Source organism: Pleuronectes platessa, chromosome 2 (genome assembly GCF_947347685.1).
Source record: "Pleuronectes platessa chromosome 2, fPlePla1.1, whole genome shotgun sequence".
Lineage (NCBI taxonomy): Eukaryota > Metazoa > Chordata > Actinopteri > Pleuronectiformes > Pleuronectidae > Pleuronectes > Pleuronectes platessa.
The window spans coordinates 16,066,041-16,082,427 of NC_070627.1; the positions used below are offsets into that span (position 1 = coordinate 16,066,041).

The window sequence follows — 16,387 nt, forward strand, 5'->3', positions numbered from 1 at the left end:
AATATTTATGAGTTTAGTAATAATGTAACAGAGATTGAAATTAATCCTAATGTCAGAGCCTTTTTGGATTATATGATTGTGGGTTTGTAATATTGGACATGAAATAATTGTTTTGACGCAAAATAGGCAAATTCAAAGTTCTCTGCTGGTTAATGCCAAATAACACATGAATAAATCAGCTAACTGAGCACTGGATCATTCTTGTGAGGTTCAGTATCGGAGGAAGCCCAACCTCAAGTACTCAAATGTGTCAAATCGCTGCAATTTTATTTTTATACTACACGGGCATGAATGGAAACTGACAGGGAACATCATTCATGATTTTAAAACTTTTCAAGGTAAACATTAAACAACAAAAAGAACTTCTATTAAAACGGATTAAAACGATAGCAGAGCAGGCTTAAAGTACTATATTGTACTGGTGTACTTACAAGAGCTCAGCAACCGTAAACAAAAATACAGTTTACTTGAGTTTTTTTATTAGTGCAAGTAACAAAATACCAACATAGAAAATAGAGGTGCTTAAGTATTATAAACAACAGCAAAATGTGTTAAAAACAAAAAGCAGCATAAAACTGGAGTTGGTTTTGCAATGGGATCAAAGTTGAATTGAGGTCTTGTGAGGCTTTTAAAAAGTGCTCTATATATAAAGATTACTATTAATAGTGTCTAAATGTGTAGTGGAATGGTATTCATTTATTATGTCATGGATGCTCATTGTTAATGGGCCCGACCACACCCATCTAAACTTTATTTATAGTGTTGTGATGAATCTTAATGTTGTTACCAAGGTGTGTTTTGTCCACACCCACACACAAATACAGCCACAAGGACTTAGATTGACATAAACACAACTCAAAAACATATTTTTCATTGATTCCACCCACACACATACACGCACACCCACACGCGCGCGCGCACACTAGTGAAAGGTTTGAATTTTTTCCGTTTCTGTCCACCAGTTGCTCAAACTCTCTGAACCAATCGGAAAGCTCGGAGAAGCTATTACGTAATGCGGCTGCGGCTCACAGACCCGCCCACTTCCTTTGGGAAAAAGTGCTCAGCTATTTTTTTTTTAGCTGACGTCTTTGTATTTTTAGCTGTTAGCAGTCGCTGCTAAGTAACTTTCCGGCGGCTTCCTTCACCCTAAGTAGACACACGAGTTGCACGAAGTCCACGCCGAGAACAAGAGCACTCACGCGGCTTTTGCAAAGGTAAATGTGGGGCTGTCTGAGCGCGAGTTTGGCTGTCTCTGCTACGCTGCGGCGGTAATGGCGGCGGTCGCCTCGTCGACTCCTCGCCGTTTTACGAAAAGGGAAGGTGTAGTTAGCTTAATGGCTCCCCGTATCGCTGACGTCTATTGACGCGGTAACTTGCGTGCCAGTGACAGAGTTACACATATTTACTCATTGAGACAAAAGCTCCGGCATTCTGTGACTCGCAGCGGGGGAAAGTTACCGCGCCAACCGCTCCGGAGCGCTTTGTATTTTATCCGTTTAAAAATGTGTTAACATCCGTTTCGGCGATTGTGAGCTGCCGTGAACTAGCCACGGCGGCTCGGACATTATAGTAGCGATGACCCGAATGGAAACTTCACTTTGTGGCGTAAACGTTAGCCTTGGATGGCGCGGACCACTTAGCAGTCAAAGTGTAGCATTTAACGCTAAATCGTGCGGGAAAGATTTAGTAGTGTGAAGTATTGAGTGTGGGGCCTAGCTATGTTCCTTAACTCCGTGTTTGTTGCATTAGCTCACCCGATTGAACCGAATAGGAAGTTGATTTGTGATTAGCCTTAAGTCAAATGTTTAGCACTTTATTATCGAAATGAATAAACTGTGATTTGACGTCGCTGTATACATCTCCACACGTGTCGTGATTATTTGTTATTACACATCTAATGTGGAAGAAGCACCCAGAAGCAGTTACCGTAAATAACAGTGGACCCCGAGGCGGGCAGCTCTTGTGTTAGATCGTGGCCATTGTACAAACGGTAATATTGGTTTATTTGTTCCCAGTTACTATGGAAGAAGTACAGCAGGGCAGCAATGGCACTGAGAGTGCCATTTCCACTCTCCTCTCATCCTCTCAGTTCTCACAGATAGCCCAACAGGTAACTCATAGATCCCTTTCAAAACACCTTCAAAAAGTATCTCAAACACTGCATTATAGTGCCACAGTTTGCACTCGATCTGATAAAACAGCATGTCCATTTTGTTTTTGAATATTGTACTGAAGGCCCACTTATCGATCCCAAGAGTGTAATAATATATGTACTATGTTTGCTTTGACTCTTGATGCCATATGGCTAAAAATGTGAAATGGATCCACCAAGACGACCATGTTGATCATTAACTATAAGGCTAGGATACTAATTTCACCAAATGTCTATCTTTCCAAATTGTACAGCATTTAAATTTCATTTCTGTCAATTTATTAGTGAAGTGAGGGATTGCTGAATCTGAGATTTAGTGTGACTGTTGTGTTTGATGGAGTCTCTCTCCTCTGTTGCCGCCTTTACTTGATGTACTTGTTCATGTACCTGAAGCTGCTACAACGTTTAATTTAAAAGTAGAAAACAGTGTGTACCTGACTGGAACTTAACGTGCCTTTAGTTCATGGCATCTGACATTGAATCTTACCTTGCATTTACTCAAAGCACCCGATAAAAATAAATAAATATGGGATTAGACTTAATAATGGTGAATGATGGCGTACTTAGTCGCATTGTGCTAAAACCAATTGTGTGTTCAATTAGATAACATGAAACTGTAGAATTCTCAGAATAGATTTAACAGTTCAATAAAGTAAAAATGCATCTGTCCATTGTGATATCTAGTCATATAGATAGTTTAAGTTTTATTAGTGATCAATTTTGCAGACTTAAAAAGTGGATTATGTTTGTGGAGTTATAAATGTATACTGTTTATGTAAGTAATCTGTCTTTGCAAAATTTACTTCCAGTTTCTCTTGATTTTCATAGAAACGATTCATGCGATAGGACATAAATCCAGAGTTTTGTAAATTACCCAGAATAACCAGTGTATTACTTGAAAGATACAATACTGTTGCGTTTGTCAAATGTACTATTTTTATTCTCTGAGGAATATAAATCAATTCATTGGTAGATATTTTAATTCTAGACAACCAAAACCAACTCCTGCCCAGATGCCACTAGGTATAGTTAGTTTTTCCTCCAGATACAAATAAAGTGTGTATCTAATGTTGAAACAAATGTTTGAAATTGCTTTTGGATTTTTTGTAGATGTCGCTAGGTGGTGGTTCGGTGGCTGTTGTACAACTGCCTGGGGGTCAGTTTCAGGTGCAAGGAGTGATCCAGAGTGCACAGTCGTCAGTCATTCAATCCCCTCAGGTGCAGTCTGCACAGGTAACACCACTTTCTTTTTGTTGGCACATTATATATATAATTGCTCTTATGTAGTTGTTAATCCACATCAACTTTCAAGTCCCAGGGTTCAGACAGTGACGATTCACAGGACTCCTCAGACAGCGGGGCAACAGCCCAACACACAAGAGAAATACTGGCAAGGCGTCCCTCATACAGGTAAAAAAAAAAACAGACATTTACACTGCAAAAGTCTTGTTTGATGAACAATAATTCAATAAACCTTCATCTTTATCACCTTACAGAAAAATTCTAAATGAGCTTTCTTCTGAGGAAGTGTCACACATTGATGGGAAGGACAACAGCCCAGCATCCACAGGAGTGACAGGTGTTTCACTATCCAGCGGCCAAATCTACCAGACCAGCGGCGGCCAGTACAGTACGAACATTTCCACTCTGTGCTTACAGTTATGATTGTTTGGTATGATAAATTACTGTATTCTTTTATGAATACTGGTAGGCTCACCAGACAGTATAGGATTGATATGTCTACCAGACAAGAATTCTTGCTGGCATGTCTCAGAAAGCCTGCATGATCTTTAACCTTTTAACACTGTGTACACTACAGTTCCCAGAAAGATAGCCTAGCCTTTAGCAATGTTAACATTTTTTTTCACTGTTCTGTTGCCATCTGTTTGCTTTTTCCAGTTACTATAGGTCCGAATGGCCAAATCCAGCTGGCGACTACATGCACCGAAGGCATTCAGGGATTACAGGCTGTCACCATGGCCAACTCTGGTGGCGCCCAGCAAGGCACCACCATCCTTCAATATGCCCAGACACCTGATGGGCAGCAGATACTGGTGCCCAGCAACCAGGTTGTTGTACAAGGTGAGCAGAACATGACGTGGTTTGGTCAAATTTACCGGAAATTCGTTGGTTTTATCAGCTAATGTAGTCAGGAGGACAATTTGGCAGGTGGTTAGATACCCCAAAAACTGTGTTGCGTTTACAGACAGAGAGTCGTTGTGTCAAAGAATCAGTTCATTTATTTGTAATGAGGGTGGGTGCCCAGTTAAATTTGTAACAAACCAACATGTGATGGTCAATAGACTTTGTGGATATATTGGTAAAATTCTACTCTTCAATAAGCAAGCATTAAGACTAATACACAGGACATTTACCAAAGTGAAAAAAAATGCTGTCTCCGTATTGAGACCAAAAATTACCATTGAATGTGGTTTCTCTCAGGTGCAGGAGGAGAAGTACAAACGTACCAGATTCGCACAGCGACCGCATCCAGCTCCATGCCTCAGACTGTAGTTATGACCTCTCCTATGGGAATATCTCAGGGCAAATCTGATGATCCAACATTTAAGAGAGAAGTCAGGCTGGCAAAAAACAGGTAAGTGTGTCGTTCCAGGGTTTTGACACAAATATGCCAAATATGTTTTCTGTTACATTCTGTTAAGCAGAGTAGTATTGATTGTAATTAAAGCTTCTGTTAGTACTGTTATAATTAATAATGCATGTTCTGCTTCCCACTTGAGTAATAACACATATTTGAATCATTTAGATTTTGCTGTTTTGTATGTATTTGTTATTAAATAGCTGTAAATCAAAATAGAAAAGACTAGTAAATGAAGAGGTCATTAATCCATACAGCTCTTAGGTGCCAAACAGAAATGCACTCTAAAACTGATGTTTTGAAAATGACCACTTAAATCCTGAGGGTTTTCTGAAGAGCTGACAGAATTGCAAAACATTTGGCTTTCATTGTAAATCATTTTCATTTCCTCAAACTTTTTTAACATAAAAAACAAAGCTGGCAAACCTGCCATGATCCTTCCCTTTTTCTATTCCTTAAGCATATCTCTTCCCGACTGAGCCCTGGACAGCTCGGTCAGCGAGAACGTTGACTGGGTCTCATTGTATTTGTCAACAAAACACTGTTTCAATCTCGCTCACTATCGCTCCCCTCAGTTCGATCGTCAGCGCTTGACTGAAACGCTACTTTCAAATTTAAAATATTATTTTTTGCTGGCTAAGAATGCAAACAATCAAATTACATTTCCCATCATGCATTTAGCCTTTCCTGATAGTATTTTTCTGCCAATCACCCTGAAGTCACATCGTCTTGTCATGAATGAGACGTGAATGACTCATCTGCTCTACAAGTAGGTGCATGACTACATTGCAACCAGTCTTACAAGTATATACATGCATATCTCATATCTGTTCCTTATGGGTTAGGTAGCTTATTTCAACAAAGTATTGAGCATTGTACAGGGAGACTGTTGCTAGGCATAATGTAATGTTGATTTCTTATTTATTGCACTTAAAAGAATACATACATGAAGTCTCAGTTTGACTAACTGCTCGTTGTTTCCCTCTTCAGAGAGGCAGCCCGTGAATGTCGAAGGAAGAAAAAGGAATATGTTAAATGCCTGGAAAACCGTGTTGCTGTCCTCGAGAACCAAAACAAGACCCTGATAGAAGAACTGAAAACATTAAAGGACCTTTATTGTGTTAAAACGGGATAACCTGTCTGAATGCAGGTCAAGCATTGAGATGTGGCAGCACACAGCTCAGCCATTCGGACATGTTGGGGTTTCTGGGAACACTTCATTTCAAGCTGAGATCCTCCAGTTTTTTTACTCTGTTTGATACGAAAGTGATCACAGTGAGATATACTCAACAAATGAAAAATGAAAAAGAAATTGGCCATTTTTTCCACCTGCGGTTTTTTACTAAATTTGCTAATTCTATAACATTTATAGTTGTGTACATTTTTAATACTGGGAGGTATGAAATCCTGAGCTTTAACTTTTAAGTCTCAGTTTCAAAATGTATCCCTTCCTTTTCTCTTGTTTTTAAAATGTTACTGTTGGATATATCTTTTTTCTTTTTAACAGCATCTGCAGAGTATTGCCTGTATAATTACTACACAGACACAATTCCTGTTTTATTTTATGAACCAACAATTCCCTGTATCTCTCCATTACAATTTTCATTCCTTATTTTTGTGCAATGGAATATCAAGGGTAAGAGTAATTTTGACGTCGAGTGTTGTTTGTTTGGTGGTTTCTTGGCAGTTACTTAGACAATCAGGGAAAAAGCACAGTGTCCAGGTAATATTTATTTTGTGCATCTTGGGAGGGATGGGGAAGAAGAACAAACTGTTTATGAAATGTTGCTGATTCTGTAAGAAAATAAATATATTTTCACTCAAAATTTGTAGTGTGGATAATGTAATTCGATTGATTGTAAGTGCCAACAGATCTCATTCAGACACAGGGTTGAACACAGGGCTTCCGTTGCCAACATATAACATTTTACTTGCTCTGTATATATAATGTGAAACCTACAGGTGGAGGTTGGACTCTTATGAGGTAGTTACAAACATATGTATTATGGTTTAGAAGGAAGGAAAGTCTGACCATTTTTTTTTATCTATCATTGTTTATGTTTGCTGATACACATCAACATGTGTTAACTTTCTAAATTCAAGTTAAATCTATATGTTTTTTGTAGTTATTAATAACAAGGTTTATGATTGAAGTGTAAAATGTCAGCCCTCAATTACACTTCTTTGTCATGAGGGTTTATGATGACAAAAGTCGGGCTCTAAATATTCTTGTACTGTGTATAACTGCGCTTTGAGTAAAAATACTACAGAATAGACGCCTTAAAAAATGGCAAACGGAGGTGTCCATTCTCCCCTGCAGTCACTTGATGGAAAAACCCATGATATGTGGTCTTATCAATGATGTCACCCCTGGAGCCTCAACTTGTTTTAAGTGAAGTTCAGAGAAACCAGCGGCTTCTAGATCTTTCCATGTGGCTCTGGTGATCATGCACCCATCCCCGAGGTAGTACCACACAGGTTCAAGCACATGCTGAAAGAAGTATGTCCATGAAGACGGATCTGAGACAACATGTTCCAAAAAGAAGAAGGCTCCGCCCTGTAGGAGAGAGCAAACAAAAACACATGAATGTTAGAGCTCTTATGCAATTTCATCTGTCATGTTCCTGATATAAAAAAAAACAATTGTGAATTTGCCAGTAAATGTCATCAGGTTTGAAATTTTTTTCAAATCATTCATATCTCGGACACTGATCTAAAGTGACTGAAAAAATATCTTAACAAGTTGGTAGACCGTGAAGAGAAAACCAGGATCAAGTGTCTTCAACGTAAACAGTCAAGTTACAATATTCAACCAATCATACTCTTGTCATAAACTTGCATCTGTAAACATCCTTCACACTTCTACAGTTGCATTCCAAACTATTGCAACATATGTGTAACTGAAATCTATCCCTCTGCCTTGCAGCTTAAGCAAGTTCAAACTTATTCGCTTTAAATCTAAATTGGTCGGCCGATGCCCCGGGGTATCTGCCTCCTAACAAAGGGCTATTTCTGGAATGTGAGCGATCCAGAGCCTTGTTACAGTTTGGAGGAGGATCCTTACCAATCTTTTTCAGATAACCCTGGTTTCAGGTCAGTGGAAACAACAACAACCCAGTCACAGAAACACTTTTGCTGTCATGGTACAGAAACACTGTGGTGCAACTTTTAATTTATTTTCTCAAATATTCAATGAGTGACATCTAAGATAGAAAGCTATATATATTTAGAGATGCAATCATTTATAAAGAATGGACGATCAAAATAGTGTTTGCAACCTGTGCTATTGATCAATCAAGAGCTCCAGGGCAGCAGATCCTCAGAGGCCCCGAAACCCCAGGTTCAGTGCACGTTGAACTGTTAAAGTGCAGCATCAACCATGGGCCTGCAGCATAACCTTCTCTTTTTTTCTGAATTTGTTGGGCTTTTTGTCAAAACCGTGTTTTAACTGTGCTCACAGACCTTTTTTCAGTCAAATATATCTATTTTCAGTCAGGTGCAACTGATGCACATGTTTTTATCCTGTACTGGGTTTCTGGGTCTCCTTCAGTCGTGTGCACTGTTCTTCATGGACACTTGAAAGGAACTTGATACCTCACACTGTTGGAGTTGAGTTCATGAAAAAAATCGAAAATAAATAAAAGTATCAGCAACAACGTTCCATGCCTCAGGGCTACCTAACCGGTTCATCCAGGCATGCACATGCAGCCATTCAATCGAAGTTTAATATTTCACAAGGGAGCGGCAGCGGCCTGTGGGTACTCACAGGTCTGAGGATGCGTCGCACCTCCTGCAGCACCTCCCGCACGTCCCTGACGGAGCAGAGGACCAACGTGCACACCACAACATCAACAGACTCGCCCTGCACCTCCTCCATGTTCTCCCCTGACACCACCATGAACTCCTCATAGGTCAGATGCGTGTTGTCGGCCATGCTCCGGCGCAGGAAGCTGCTGAAGTGCGGGTTGGGGTCGGTGCAGGTCACCGTGCAGCCGCCGGGGTAGAACCTGAAGTTCGCCCCGCTGCCGCAGCCGATCTCCAGCAGGCGCAGGGTCCCGTCGCTGCTCGCGAAGCTGGCCACGTTTCTGAAGAGCTCCCTCTTGAGCTCGTGCGTTCTGGCGTTGTATGAAAACGTGATGTTATAGGCAAGGAAGGGAAAGAGGCGTTTGTAAACGCCGCACAGGCCCGTCAGCTTCATCAGGGCTAATGGTAGAGTCAGTGCACAGCAGAGAAGTCTGCAGAGTTTCAGGAGACAAGTCGTCATTATTCCTCTGAAGGCATCCCGAGGACTAAGTGAGGGAGATTTAAGGCTGGAGACTTGAGCAGATCAACAGATTACACTGTCGCACTGTTGGTTACAGTGTTGCTGATTCTGTAAGAACACAACAACTTTTGTGTTATTTATAATAAGGTTAAGGATTGAAGTGTAACATTTCTAATTCAAAGCAGGCTAAATGTTCTTGTATTGACTAATTGCTGCGCTTTTAGAAACACTTCAGTAAAGGACCCCCTTAACCAGTGCAAAACTGTGTGTGTGTGTGTGTGTGTGTGTGTGTGTGTGTGTGTGTGTGCGTGTGTGTGTGACAACAGGTTCTTCCTTAATATTGGTGATGTGTTGAGTAATCCAGAAAGGTTTTTGTGAAGCGCGTATTGAGGCTTGTGCTGATGACGTATGTGTTGACGTTTAAGGCCTCGCGAGCCGGCCGCACCACGTGACGGAGTCCGGAAATGGTTCGCGGGTTTGGCGTACGAATCGAAGTACAAGGGGCAGCGAAATGCAATGGACCCCCCCCCCCCCCCCCCCTCACATTTTGTGGACCAGGGACTTTATTGCGCGTCTGTTTGCAAAAAAAAAGAAACCTCCTGAAACCCAGCACTGTGGAAAAGTTGTTATTTTTAGATATAAAAATGAATAAAATGTACAAGTAACACAAGCACATTCACGTCACAACACTCTGCCCAATTTGTTTCCACTTTCCCTTTTGACCCCGCCATTGTATCATAAAGACAGACACCATATTAATAAGTTCATAATTTATGTATTGGCATCACAAACATCATTCATTCATTTATTAAATTCAAAGCTTCACATAGCAGAGCCATGGTGTCATTATAATCACTCTGCCTGTTTTACATTTACTGTCCACTTGATGGCGCAGTGGGGCAAATGAAGGGGAGAGAAAAACAAACAATTTATGAAATGTGGCTGATTCTGTAAGATAATAAAACACTTTTTGGTTATTTATAATAATGTTAATGATTCTAAGTAAAAGTATGAGTGTAGTGTAAAATTTCTAATTCACATCAAGCTAAAGTTATTGTATTGACTAATTACTGAGCTTTTAGTAACACTAAAGTACAGACCCCTTAACAATGGCAAAATAACATGTGCGCGTGTGTGTCAGACAACAGGTCCTTCCTTAATATATAACTTTTCTGTCTATATCCTCTCAATACATTCTTTATCTGAAATAACAAAACTGCATCCGGCTTAAAATCTTTAATCTGGGACATTTTGACACGGCAACCACTTTAGTCACAACAAAATGGATATATCAGAGGCACCATTATCACACCATTAAGGCAGTAAATCCAGCAGTAGCAGAGATAAACACTGACAGAGATATATTTCAAGGTATATATTTTCTTACCTACACATACAATTGCATACAAAAATTAGTATTGTGAGCTATGTAATTCAGTACCTTCAAATCATGTCTTTGCATATCACTACCAAGGCCAAACAAGCCTACAGACGATTGTCTAGTTCTTAAAGTAGAAATTAAGATGAAAGAAAATGCTCTGATATGCAAAATTATATTTTTGTCATAAAACATAGAAACATAGCATATGTTACTCTGGATGTGTTTCTGCTCGAAAGAAATGAACTTAATATTGTGTTGTATGGCTGAAGCCCCCCCCCCCCCATTAAAAAATTATATAATCTGCTAATTCAGATTTCTATTCAAATTATTTACACTCATACATGTCAGCCCTCTGGATGAGTTTGGTTTTTATGTACACAAACATTATATGTTTGTGAAACATACACAAACATTATATGTTTGTGAGGTAAAATACTTCTCTTCACTTAAACAACTAATTCAGGAAAAAGTTCTGAACCCCCAGGTGAGGTCAGATGAGAATGCTTTTTAAGATCTTTTTTAAATGATCATGGAAAATAAACACGCATCTGGCACAGGTTTAAGTGGCCTTCGACTCTTAAGCAGAATGTTTCCTCACTTTTATCTTGGCCTAGTTAGCATAATCTAAAAATGTTCCTGCAATACTCATATCCAAAACAATTCCCCCCCGGAAATGATGGCTTCGATTCATTTATGGTCATACTGGCTTGTGACTTGTGGTCAACTCGGCCAAGTCAAAGATTAACTTCCTCGCCTGAACTTTCACTTCTAATATTAGCTCACAATCCCCGACTAAAAGGCTCTCTTAACAGATAACACTATAACATAGCAACACAACAGAGCAAACAGATCTGTTCTAGTGCAAATCATAACTTTCCCTCAAATGACAAAGTTGAACAGTGGCATGTGTTCCATTCCTCCTCCAAGTTTGGTTGAAAATTGGTTTAGTTTTTGTGCAAGCCTGCTAACAAATAAATCAATTTAGTGCAACTTTTAGTGCAAAAATAGAACGAGTCAAATTGACTGCCATTCTCTCTGTCACTGGGGATCAATAATATCACACACTATAGTTGAGGACAGGCATTATAGGCTTGGCATATTAATACGGTGGTCGTGAGAGACAGAATCTATTTCACAGCGTAGCCTACGATGTGCGGTTTGATTACAAAGACGAGGGGAGCTTCCATGTGTCTGAGTTTGAGCTCAGAGAATTCAGCCGCCTCCAGAAGTTTCCACGTCGTACGGTTGACGTTGCATCCGTCAAATAGGTAACCCAACAAAGGCTGGAAGACGTGCTGGAGGAAGTGTGTCCAGGTTGAGGGGTCTGCGACGACATGCTCCATGAAATAGAAGGCTCCACCCTGCAAAGGATTAAAAAAAAATAAAAATTATCAACAGCATTTTAATGTTTGTGGACTAAAAGCAACATTATGCAGCTTTTTCAATCTTAAAACAAGCAGCTTCCAAATTAGTTTGATGGACAACTCCCATGGTGCAAAACTCCCATGTCACTGACTTAGTCATTTCTTATCCTAAATGAAGATACACTGGCAATATTAAAATATTGGTCCATATATATTAGCTTGGCTGAAGTCTGCTTCAGTCAATTTACTTGGACCTCAACTCCATACTTTCATTCCTAATATGTTGCGTTGGTCAAATATATGTTGCAATTTTAAAATCCCACCTTTTAGATGCTACCACTGATCAAGGTTCAGTCTGATAAGCTCTTATTAAACAACTAATTACTAATGGGTCATAACTCCTTGTTCACTAACACAATGAATGTGGACATTTTGTCATGTAGACTGCAATTCTAATGTAAGTTTGGAAACGGAATGGAAACTACTTTTGTTGAGTTCAGGGCAATGGGTTTGACGTGTGTCACATGGCCAGTGGGGTCCAATCATGGTTGAGTAAACACACCCACAGCAAAGGGGAAGAGAACGTTCAGTTTGATTAACGACCACCATGTCCCGATAAGAACAGCAGCTTATCAAACCAGCTATGGCTACATGTTGTTGAAACTCGTATTTATTACAGTAGTCAGACAACTTACAGTCCTCAGGATGCGCTGGGTCTCCCGCAGGGTTTGCTGTATGCTGGTGACAGAGCACAGCACCAGGGTACAGACAACCACGTCCACCGACCCGTCCTCGATTAACCCCATGTCCTCCCCCGAGGCCACCACGAACCTGTCGTACGTGAGGTGCCCGTTGGCGCCCATGTTTTCCTGCAGGTACTTCTGGAAGTGCGGGTTGGGGTCGGTGCAGATCACTCTGCTGCCGGCTGGGTAGAACTCAAAGTTAGTCCCGGTGCCGCAGCCGATCTCCAGGATGGTGAGCGGCCGGTCGGGGGCGCGGAACTCCGGCAGGCTGCGGAACAGCTGCTTCTTCGTTTCGTGCATCTTCTTGTTGTACGTCGATGAGACCCGATGAACGCAGAACGGGAAGACGCGCTTGTACAGGGCCCACAGACCGACGGCGTTCAGCAGGTGAAAGGGGAGACACAGCGCGTACACGGCCCAATGACAACATCTCATTGCCGTGGTCATCTTGGCGGAGGGCGACTTCGGAGACGAAGCTCAGCAGCAGAGTCGCAGTCAGACTGTTCACTGCGACCACGCCACAGAGCTGCCCATGTGGCAGGTCCGGTTTACACTTTCAAAATAAAAGCTGGGCACACTTTGAACTCTACAAGTTCAAAGTTCAGTTCATACAAGTAAACATGAATAGTTCACGTTCATAGTTCAACATTTAAATTCTGAACTAGTTCATATTTCAGTTCATTTCATAGTTTTAAGGTGGACAGTGAGAATGAAAGACTTAACTTGTTAAAGAAAACCTTATCCATCACTTCCCCTTGCCTTTACTGTCGGAATGTTTATCAGACAGTGTGTAAAAATCCCTCAGATAAGGTGCATCGGATCTCGGATGTAGTTGCTGAGTCTGCGTCTCTGCTTTCTCTTGCCATCTGTATATGAGACCGAGAGCTGTTGTGTTGCAGGTATGGCCTGCCCCTTTAAGGAAAGTTTGTAGTGTGTGACGTAGTGCACCAGGGTATTGTGGGAAAATACGCTAAAAGTGTGTTTATAAGAAGAAGTGAGGGAGCACCTAGAGGTGATGCGAGTGTTGCTCCTGCTGTATATCCGAGAAATAAAGTGGCCGCATTAAAGAAACATCTCCTCCTCCTTCTTCACGGAGCGGTCCGGACGGCTGGTTACCGGCCAGACAGCGAGCCAAGATAACCAGTGACAGGGGCGGCTCCTGGTACAGGTGACATAGGAGACTGATTTATCATGACGTGACACATGCAATGTAAAACAATACATTAACGTCACACCATCATCCTCTAACCCCGGGGACGCACCGGAGGTAGAAGCGCTGTGAAAAGCGCTCCTCCTCCTTTCCTCGCCCATGTTAAATACTTGGGCTGTTCGCACCGGCAGCGTAGTGCCGGGAAGAACCAGGAAGCGCCGCAGCCACACACACAAGCACATAATCTCCTGTGGGGGGGTGGCGGCTACAGGCTTGCGTAGGTCAGTCACCTGTGAAGACCAGCATCATCTACCCCTGAACCAGCGCGGAGAAATGATGATGAAATGTAATATAAAAATTTAAAATATTAAATTAAATATATTTTTTTTAATTAAATTAAATGGGGGGAAAAAAAAAAAAACTGCGGCACATCCTGCGCAGAAGGCCACTGCGCACATCCTGCGCAGAAGGCCACTTGGTCCGCATATATCCATGGGTGATGGGTAACGTAGTGATAAGTCTAGTTAGTTGGTTTCGGTTAGGCTAAATCGCGGACATTTTACGGGCACTGAGCAACGACATGATGAAAGCATTCGATAGACAGCGTCTCTCCTGAGGAGAAAGTATTGAAATGTCCCGAGGGTCAGTGAACAGGTAGGGGTGGGGCACCTGACAGTCTAGGCCAATGGCTGTAGGGTTTTGTGGGATGCCAGGCTCTCATTGGCTGATGAGTTTGCGTATCAAGGGTGAATGAGGAAGGGGAGTGAAGAATACAGTGGTGGATGAGAGGAGTGTCGGAGTTATGAACAGAGAGCGTGTCGTGTTCGCTGGACTTTAATAAAGTTACACATAAAGAGAAAAGTTTCCTGTCGTCTATACGCGAGGACGCTACAATATGAACGTGTTCACCGTTCAAATTCATTATTTATCATTGAGTTCCGTTCAGTTCATCGTTCTCATAAAAGTGAACGTGTTCAATGAGCGCGTTCTTTTGCGTTCGTTCATGCACAACACTATAAGAGTGAGGGATCATCTTCTTCACACGGTCACACACTTCTTTAACTGAGCTCAAGTCTGCCACAACTGTTGAAGTCCCACAAAACTACCAGGATAATGCTTACAGAAGGTGGTCAGCTAGCTCACTCAAACCATGACTGAGATAATACTTCTTCATTTAATCAACATGTGTTACAGATTCGAGGAGATTCACCCTCTTATTTTGAAAACTGTGCTTGTAGGTGCAGTTTTCAAGTGGCCAAGAATTACACCAGGTTGAAAGGTTCATTGTGTAAGATTTAGGTGAAAGGGATCTATTGGCAGAAACTGAATATGCAATAATCCTGAGGGGTTTTCACTGGTGTGTTTCATCCGAATTGAACAAATTGTTGTTTTCAAAATCCTAAAATGAGACCTTTTTATCTAAATACTCTATATTCACTAAGGAGGCCGCTAAGATTTTTACAGTAGCCCAAACTTGACAAACTAAACAACTTTTGACTTTTAACGACAGCTGAAGGCTACCACGGGTTGTCTGCAGGGCCGGCCCTGGCAATGTTGGCGCCCTAGGCAAGATTTCAAATTGGCGCCCCCCAACATACACACGCAAACTGTCATGCATCCCCAATAAATTTTGGACTGTATACAGATGCATACACAGGCAGACAAAATTGTAAGCAATAAAAAACATCGGGGTGATTCTTACCTCTATATTGTTCTTTCTTCTCCTCCTCTACTTTGCGGTGCTTTCTGAATTGTGGGAGCCATCAAGGAGGATGTTGTAGATGCTGGCTTGCCTGTCCACGGAGCCACGGGTGGTGACATCAGCAAATGTCCCTACTATGCTGCCAAAATTAGTTGGTTTTTATACTTCTCTTTGTATGCATCATGCTGCTATGAGGAACTGTTGTGAGGTTGTTGTTGTTTAGGTTTGTTTTTCTCTTTTTGTGCATCAAGCGACGTCGAGTGGAACGGCATATGCCGGTCAACTCGCCATGGCCGTACTCCGACACCCAACGGGACAGGTTCTGTTTGCGACTTGGATTGCTGCTCTGGCTGGATTCGCTGCATGGTATCTGATGTGATCCCACCTCCAGCCTGTCATTCTGCTGCAGAGAGAGGGAGAGAGGTAGAGGGAGGAGAAACATTGAGGGAAGGCTAATAAGGAGATTGAGACCATTTCATAGTTTAATACAAACATTCTTTAGGGGTCCAAGCTAATTCAATATTGCACATTTCTAAAGAGGGAAGCTGACAGGAAATATACTTGGTCTTATTGGACTATTAGCACATCAACTCCATCCGTCTTTGTTTCTCCGCTTCCTTTGGACTATCCCTCCATTTGATGATCCTCCCTTCAGACCAGATAGTCTGAAGGGAGGACCTCAAAACCTTCTGGAGCTGTTTGGTGATATTGGCACAGAAGCAAATTGTGTGAATACTTTGATTTTATTATTTTTTTCAATTTAACGCGAAATTACTTTTTGATGCGACCCACTTATAAACTGTAACTGGCTTTACAGCTGACAATGATGCACCTATATACAATACACTGTTACACAAGTACAGTTCTTTTTTTTAAACCCATTTTCACATTTCATAATTCATACTTGGCTTCTAGAAAGTTAGTTAATGTGCACAGACGAGTGATAGGAATCTGAAACTGTTTTTCAAGACATAGCATACTTACACTTTGACAAGTGCATGTTTTATTAAAACTATTTCAGATAATTGAATG

The 16,387-nt window shown here is 41.3% G+C and overlaps 3 protein-coding genes across 7 annotated transcripts; 1 reads left to right on the plus strand and 2 right to left on the minus strand.

Moving 5' to 3' along the window:
- The first annotated feature begins 1,027 nt into the window (after nt 1–1,027).
- Nucleotides 1,028–6,577, plus strand: atf1 (activating transcription factor 1). Of its 5 annotated transcripts, none has more exons than XM_053440907.1 (8): nt 1,028–1,214; nt 2,016–2,110; nt 3,263–3,385; nt 3,471–3,562; nt 3,649–3,782; nt 4,052–4,234; nt 4,595–4,748; nt 5,742–6,577. In XM_053440907.1, the coding sequence occupies exons 2-8, from the start codon at nt 2,021–2,023 to the stop codon at nt 5,884–5,886; spliced, it is 921 nt and encodes a 306-aa protein (XP_053296882.1). In that variant the 5' UTR covers nt 1,028–1,214; nt 2,016–2,020; the 3' UTR covers nt 5,887–6,577. The 5 variants fall into 5 exon arrangements, with proteins under 5 accessions (XP_053296882.1, XP_053296875.1, XP_053296896.1 ...); XM_053440900.1 differs by having other exon boundaries at nt 1,029–1,214; nt 3,465–3,562; nt 4,601–4,748; XM_053440893.1 differs by having other exon boundaries at nt 1,030–1,214; nt 3,465–3,562.
- LOC128456667 (putative methyltransferase-like protein 7A) lies at nt 5,846–9,288 on the minus strand. Its single transcript, XM_053440934.1, has 2 exons — nt 8,518–9,288; nt 5,846–7,308 (listed from the first exon to the last, which is right to left on the minus strand). Exons 1-2 carry the CDS (start codon nt 9,013–9,015, stop codon nt 7,072–7,074), a joined length of 735 nt encoding a protein of 244 aa, XP_053296909.1. The 5' UTR covers nt 9,016–9,288; the 3' UTR covers nt 5,846–7,071.
- A 948-nt stretch (nt 9,289–10,236) lies between these two features.
- LOC128456567 (putative methyltransferase-like protein 7A) lies at nt 10,237–13,057 on the minus strand. Its single transcript, XM_053440774.1, has 2 exons — nt 12,456–13,057; nt 10,237–11,757 (listed from the first exon to the last, which is right to left on the minus strand). The coding sequence occupies exons 1-2, from the start codon at nt 12,948–12,950 to the stop codon at nt 11,524–11,526; spliced, it is 729 nt and encodes a 242-aa protein (XP_053296749.1). The 5' UTR covers nt 12,951–13,057; the 3' UTR covers nt 10,237–11,523.
- Between the last annotated feature and the right edge of the window lie 3,330 nt (nt 13,058–16,387).